The sequence below is a fragment of the Cariama cristata genome, unplaced genomic scaffold (genome assembly GCF_000690535.1).
Source record: "Cariama cristata isolate BGI_N322 unplaced genomic scaffold, ASM69053v1 scaffold39680, whole genome shotgun sequence".
NCBI lineage: Eukaryota > Metazoa > Chordata > Aves > Cariamiformes > Cariamidae > Cariama > Cariama cristata.
Genome location: NW_009597068.1, coordinates 37810 through 45730, shown reverse-complemented (window position 1 = coordinate 45730; position 7921 = coordinate 37810). Strand labels below are relative to the sequence as shown.

At 38.4% G+C, this 7921-nt stretch overlaps 1 protein-coding gene across 1 annotated transcript; it reads left to right on the top strand.

Moving 5' to 3' along the window:
- Positions 1-838: 838 nt before the first annotated feature.
- LOC104155863 (chromosome unknown open reading frame, human C16orf45) lies at positions 839-7491 on the top strand (the record flags this gene model as incomplete). The annotated part of the gene is made up of 4 exons (XM_009708540.1): positions 839-912; positions 3981-4095; positions 5751-5833; positions 7286-7491. Coding segments are annotated over 4 exons (385 nt in total), but the record flags the coding sequence as incomplete, so codon positions are not given.
- Positions 7492-7921: the final 430 nt, after the last annotated feature.

The window sequence follows — 7921 nt, the reverse complement described above, 5'->3', positions numbered from 1 at the left end:
AGCGCCGGCCCGGCCTGAAACGGTGACACTAGCGCTGAAATTTGCTAGCTTCCAGGCAAACAATTCAGTATAGCAACTCTTAGGATAGGTATCAGTTTCAATAAGGTTTTGATAAGAACTGAAGATGCAGTTTCTGCTAATGTTACGGATTATTCTTTTTTTTAGCTGTCTTCTGTGCCTTACCATTAATGGACTTTCTGCACACATCAAGGATTTGAAGCACTCATGTCAACCATGGAAGACATTCACCCAAGGCACCAGACCTCAAAATAGTTAGATGCCACATTATAACAGTTTCCAGAACTTTGGTATCAGGGTTAAGTTATTAGTAAGGACACAAAGAAAGTTGGTAGTGGAATATAAACCTTGTCTTGGCTGCGCCAAATGATGTATCAGCTTCTACTACCCCTTCCCAGGCTCCCTGTTATTCTCACCCTTGCTCTTTTCCCTAGTGAAAAGTGTTGCTGCAGTATGGCACACCTGTCTTTTTCATGACTATTAAATATACAGATGGCCATTCCAGAATATTCAGTGACATGCAGGAAAGCAAAAGGAATCTGAAATAATCTGCAGTGACAGATATTACCTACCTACAAATTAGATCCCAGTAAGACAAGTAATCAAGGGCGCAACAGTCATTTAGTATTAAATACCTTTTGCTATCTTAAAATTGGTGAATGAAGAGTATCAGTATCTCAAGGTTAAATCTCTGCATTTCAAGCTAATGCACAGGTCCCACACAAGGGACAGTATCGTATATTCAGGTGAGATCTGGCCAATCCCATCAACACAGGATGGAGTTTGCATGTCTCTGACCATGCTTTTTCTGTTTCTGCAGGATGGATGACATCCAGCTGTGCAAAGACATTATGAACCTTAAGAAAGAGCTGCAGAGTTTGGTAGCAATCCCAGGTAATGGCTATCTCCAACCCAATATTAGGATAATGCTTGGTTGATGCACAGGTGAGGATACTGTCAGGAACACACCTCTGCCCCTAATAATCAGAAATCTCCTCCCAAGGTTGAGTTTCGTAACTCTTTCCTCTACTCTTTATTTTTTCCTTCCCATGTTTAATCTCCTGGTCTTTAAATTTCTTTTCATGCTGCATTTCACTGCTCCCTTGGCAGCAACCCTGCAAATATCACTCAAACAGGGTGCACATTCCCTCAGTTCTTGCACTCCCTTGGCAACCTCAAGGGAACCAAGTAGCACAGAGATTGTCAGGTAGAAAAGACAGAGTGCTGAGATAAAAGGGAGAAAGGATTGTGATCACTGTGAACGTGATTTATTTTTTCCTATGGATATACCAATTCATTGTCACAGCTGTAATTAAATCTACCTTCTAGAATAACGTAAAATGGGTTTCTACAAAAAGCAAGGGGCAGAAATCTGCTTGGTGTTTTGCCTTAATTCTCTGCAAATTCACTGCTCTAAGGAGGGACAGAGCCATGGGCAGTTTTGCAGTCCTTAACTCCAAACTCCGGCTGAAATCAATGAGGAATTTTGCTTCACTAGTTTTAGATCATCCACAACAGCCCTACTCCGTTCAAGAAAAAAGTAGAGACAGATCCTGCAAAACACTCAGCAACTGCAGTGGGCAATTTACACTAGATATTACGCTAGCACCCTTCAGGAATAATTTGCTGCTGCCTAACTATTAAGGACAAGTTTTGACTCTGCTTTGGTTATCCTCATTTTTTCCTCCCACATTTTATTGTGCAACTTTAAAGGACAACTTTCTCCCCAGAAAGGAGAGAGAAGGTCACTCAGGAAACAAGGATCTATTCTGAGGCCAAACATTCTTAGCTGTATAAGAACTTTTCCACTTTTCTTTGCACCCAAAAGTGGATTCATAGTATTTCCTACTTTTTCTTTATTTTACTTCTTAGTTACTTATAGGTCACATTTTTAATTATAACACTGTTGTTACATTACTGGTTTAAATGGTATTGGAAAGGATTATAAATCCTAGAAAATATCTATGAATGATTTCCCTTGCCTCGCTGCTTTAGTCTGCAGCTTTCCTACCCATACTCTTAACATACAGTTCGGTTTGGTTTTCATTTTTTTGGTGGGTCCAGTCAAAGTCTTTAGCAGAGATCCACAGACAGCAGTTTCTCCTTAGCACTTTGCAAATCTCAGCAAACTGAAAAATTGAGTATGAACAGTTCCAGCAGCACCACCTTTTGGCAGACTCGCAACAAGAATACTTTAGTCTTAACGAAGACAAGCTGCTGGCATTCATACAAAACTAAGTGCTGACACTGTGTGTGCCTAGCCTAGAAAAACACTTCCCAGAAATGGGTTCATTCATAACATCTTAATTTTCCTGTTAGAATACAGATTTGTGTCGAGACACCTCTTTGGTTTCAGTAGATCAGTCTTTTAGTACATAGAGTATGCGGTACTTTGCCACAATTCAGGATGCATATATTTGGCAGGCAGTTTCCTGAAGGATATCATGGGAGAGCACATCTCCATCTGGAAAGAGAATAGATTGAAAGGAAGTAGAAAGTAGCTCCTACCTTCCGTAGTGAGAGGAGGAGACCCCTTGCTCCATAGACATAAGAGGCAAAGCAAGAAAAAGCAGTGATTTCTAAGCATCCTTTTTTTCTCTGCTGCAAATTCAGCATTAATCACAGGAATTCTCCATAGGTAACAATGTAGAGGTCTTGAAATATTAGTAGCAGTCAATAACCACCTTCGTCTATAATTTCTAAAAGATAAACCACAGAAAATACATCCCAGACAAAGCAGCCTTATGTTATATTACAAATTATTTCCACTGCTACTGGCAGACCATAATTTAAAATTCTCCAAGGAGCATGGCTTTGAGATTGAGACTTAGAGAATTTCATTGTCTTGAAAATATATTCAAGATGCTTTTATCTCAGTTACTAAGGAATGGATTTATTGCAGAAATTCCCAGCAGTAAACATCCTGAAGCCCATGATCCAAAGTTAAGCTGTATTAAACAATTATTTTCAAATATCTGATTTATTTAGCTGTTTAAAATATCTTGTAAGTTCAATCAGCAGACATAACATAGCTCAGATGCATCAGACTGCAGGCAGCTTGCCCTTCTTCGCACAACTCTTATTGTGCTTAATTTTATGTTTCTCTAAACACAGTTCTGCTGCTCAAATGCAAATCATCTTCTCAGCTAATCAAAATTTTCAGCTTCTTGAGGAAATACGTTGGCTGGGATTTGCCTCTGGCTTTCTCATCTCTGCTCCACTTGCTAGCTTTGAAGATTTCTCTTAACTACATCTGCTTTATAACCTTAAACTACAGCTCTGTAATACCTAACATTCATGAGTTTCGTGACAGGCATGTTTTTCATGTCACAAAAATCGTTGTTTATAGACAACCTAGTCATTACAGACTGGCCCATTAACAAGGACATATATTAATTACTCAGATTTCTGAAGCACAGCGAAAATAAACACTAAATAGTGGAAAACACACTATTTTTCCACATTTTAGAATTTATGCTATTTGTGTGGATTTGCAGCTCATTTGCCTTACTAGAGTAGAAAAAAAAATGTTGTAATCAACAGCCAAAGCTGTCATGAAATACAGAGAAATGGTTCCCTTTGGTGTGGTCTCATTTCCCTTGAGGTCAAAGGGAGTTTGTCTCATGGATTTTAATGAAGCATCCTGGACGGTTTTCTTACCAAAGCTCTTTAAAAAAATTAAAAGCAGTGTCTTGCAGAATAATTTAATATTAAAAGTAGGCTTGGCAAGCCCCATAGAGTCCCCAGACCATTAAGCTGATCAGACATAACAGCAGCAAGTAGAAGAGAGAAAAGAGGCAGTGACTAGAACTTGCTGGGGTTTTGGTGACTCCGGTATGAAGAAGCATTGACTTCAATCAGTAATTCATTCTTAGACATCTAGACATCTGCAATGTCCACCCCCTACCCCCCACCCCACTCATTAGAATCCAAAATAGTCTCTTTTCTCTGTTTTTGACCAGAAAAAGAAAAAACAAAGATGGAGAAACAAAGAGAGGATGAACTGATTCAGAAGATCCATAGACTGGTACAAAAAAGAGATTTTCTTGTAGATGATGCAGAGGTGGAAAGATTACGGTAAGAACTAAAAGCAACTGAACTTATTTGTGAGATTTCACAAGTCTAATACTACACTGGAGCAAATGACAGAATTTACATCAACATGAATGGGAGAGAATTGGTCCTTTAAAACAACTTACCAAGTTATAAGCCTCCCCCTGGTTCTATAGGAAAAACATTTAAACTAGATTACTGCACTTCTGTAACTCTTTATCCCATTAATGATTCAGTCATCTCTTTACTACAGCAGGGTTTGGTCTCTTACTTTCTTACCAGAAAGTGTCTGAACATTTACCGTTAATGAGAGAAGGATTTTTGCTGCTACCAGAGGATCCTCTTGGCATGAGTAGATATGAAACGTAATTCTGCAAGGGGCATATCCGAGACATCTAAAATCTGCCTTTTTTAAAAAAAAAAAAAATTAATGTGGTTGGGTTTTATTATTACTATTCTCACCCTGCCATAGCAAAAAAAAAAAAAAAAAGAGAATGCAATCATTAACATGGGTCTACTTAACCTACAGCATAAGCCAGTTCAGAATGGTTTCATCTCGGTATCTTAGCCCAAAGTTGCTGAGAAACCTGTGGTCTTCCTCAAAAGTTCATTTCCAGCTGTTGCACCAAGATCCCACCACTCTACAAATAGTCAGAGTTTGCTATTACTTCCCCTGTCTCTTTCAACAGTAAAGATTCAAGGCTCCTCAATCCATTTATCCTAAATGACAACATCTCTTTCAACACATTCAAATTCCAAGCAAGCAAAGGACAAGAGAGAAGAAAGCTTGCCAGAGTCCTGCAGCTGATCAAAGAGAGCTGGCCAAAGTCAGCAGCTGACAAGAAGCCTGAGCTAGTAATGTAATCCAGAGCTCTCAACTGCTAGTTCAATGTGCAAATCACAAAAACTTCAGCAGCAGCCAGACAATACAGAAGCCTAATTGTAGGCTACTGAAAATGTACTGCTATGCACTATGCAGATGTGAATACATTAGTGCCAATTTACATCTGCAGTAAAACCTGAGGCTTTTCTTTAAAACTCTTGATAATAAAATCTTCTTTTCCTCTAAACTGAGATATTCAATATCAGCTTGCTCATTGTTAATGTTTAAGTAACAAAATAGCAAAGAATCTAACATGGAAATATCATTAATAGATACAATCAAGGTTACCAGCACAATCTTTTTATTTTGGGCCTAATCCTGTCACCTTCAGGCAGAGAGAAATATATTTGGTTTTGCTAAACACTAACAGCAAAAGACCATGAGATCCAGTCTTTTGTCTAAGCAAGCCTTTAAAAGTAAGAAGTACAATCATAGCCATACATATCCTCTGCTTTACTTTGTAGAGGAATCATCCTGAAGCACTTGTGAGGCAGCTTAAAATAGGTGATACATTGTGGTTTACATCCAGTGACTACGGAATGTAATGAATCCAACACTATCAGAGACAAGTAACGAACCTTGGGTAAAATGCTGTCTTTGAATTATACAAAAAGTTTGTAACTGTTTTCATTTAAGGAAATATTTTACTCTTCAGTAAGCAGCAAAATTGTTTTAAAAAAGAACAAAAAGCGAGTTGTTTACTAGTGATTTGATCCTAGCTACTCTAGCTTTTACTTACCATTTACAGAGAAAACATTGTTATTTCTGTAACATTTATTTTCTTTTTTTCCACCAGAGAGAAAGAAGAAGACAAAGAGATGGCTGAATTCCTTCGCACTAAGTTAAAACCCTTAGACAAAGCTACACAATCTCCTACCAGTGAGTTCCTAAACATTAAGAAAAACAAGACCAATAGGAAAAACTCCAAAGACAACTGGATAAAAGAGCATTTTCAAAGGCCATGCTGCCTTTGCCAGCCTCTGCCACAAGCTAGGTTAATCTAGCTAGATCACCCTGGAACAGGATAGCGTGTCAGCAATTGCTGGCCACTTAGAATTCAGACGCCCAATTACCCCTTAAAACTGAACCCAAGTAATCTATGGCCACTTTAAAATTGCTTTGTATGTTTTAAATATACAAAGTATACTTGAATACACATTGCCACAACCTGCTTTTGTAAGCAACTAGATTTGGTTTTTGCCAATCATTTTCCCATCTGGTTCTGCAAAAATAACTGGAAAAAACCCATAGATATATGTTAGGATATCTGAAGCAAAGTTCGCCTGTTTTACTGCAGGCAAGATGGAAACTAGAGAGAAGACTGCAAACTTCCGCAGCTGCCCCAAATTTCTTATATCTTACCAGCATAAATAGGCTTTTCGATCACCTCAACCCAAATAACTTATGGACAGAACTGCAAACACACTAATTTCTCAGAAACTAAGCAGATTACATGATCTCTTGGAAGCTTTTAGCTGCAACTTTCAAACAAAACAGTCACAGCATGAGCTCTAGAAGTTAACAGATGGATTTTCACCTGTCTCAAACTGAACTCTTAGGGAGATAATCAAGTGAGAGTTGGTACCCTTTTTAGAAAGTGAATTTGGTCCACCAGCTGAAGAGGTTTGTATCCAAACACACTGCCATTTTGCACAGATCAAGATCTTGCTAAAGAGTCTCTAGGGGGATATGGAATGACAGTGAAGTTCAAGTACAAGGTTGATAGAGGCATTTTAAGATGCATCACTAATTATTTATACTCTAATAATTATCACTAATTATTTATACATGGTGAGCATGACTTATCTCCCTTGTTAGTTTATTTCATGTCATTGCTTGTAAATGCAATATTAGAGATAAAAAGATTCTTTTCACCCTGAAAATTTGCAACCTACCTTTATCTTTTTCTCCTAATTACGACATCCAAGTTGATGAAAGAAGAAAATCCAGCTATATTTTTGTTCTTCAACTCCTTAGTTGTTGGGGTTTAAACACAGTAAGATGATTTTCTGTGGAAGGACCTGTTATCTGACCCTATGGCTGTGGACAGGGACACCTGGATTAACAAGATGAAAGAAGTTTACCTTCCCATTGAGATGTCCGGATTTTTTAGCCCCTCTTAACTCCCTCCCATGAAGAGAGAAGACTTCCTAAGCAGTTTGAATCCACATACCAGCTTGGTTACTACCAAAATTAGATGTATTGTTCAAACAAGAGTTAATAAATCGGGGTGGGGGGTGCAGAAAAGGCTTGCACTCTTTACGCCAGAAGTAGGAAGAGATAGTTTGACCAGCTCTTGGTTTTAATGGTGTCCTGTTTTGAACATTGCAGGCAGCCCAGCAGAAAAGAAGGCAGAACCTCCTCCAAGCAAGCCCACCATTGCCAAAGCAGGATTAGCTATTATTAAAGATTGTTGTGGGGCCACACAATGCAACATCATGTAGCTCTGGGCTCTCTACCATGTTTGTCTTTTCCAATGTTGTCATTGAACAAAACTGTAGGGTGAGGGGAACTAACAACGTCCTAACAGAATCAAGAGCAACTGGTACAACAGTAATATGTGGAATGTACAATGGCAGGTTCTTCACTGTTGCATGGATCACTCAACACGCATGCCTAAAAACAAAAGAAATCTATATAGTTGCTGTCCAGTGACCAGAAAAGATCTGTAGTAGAGTAAAAAAAATCACCCCAGTGATAAAAGTGAATGAAAAGACTGTGTATTTCATCCAGTAAGGTGTAAAACAGCAATTTTAATAGGCCATCACTTTAAGAATTTGTTACACACTTTTCCCCCTTGACAAACAGCACTTAAATTGCTGAAATACCCTATTTTGGCTACTTTTCAAGACAAAAGCCACAAGTAGCAACGCTGTATATAGCGCAACTGATAGATGAAGCAACTTCAGGATAACTGATGTTGCATACAAAATACTTATCAAACTAGTGTGATGTTCAACTACTTTG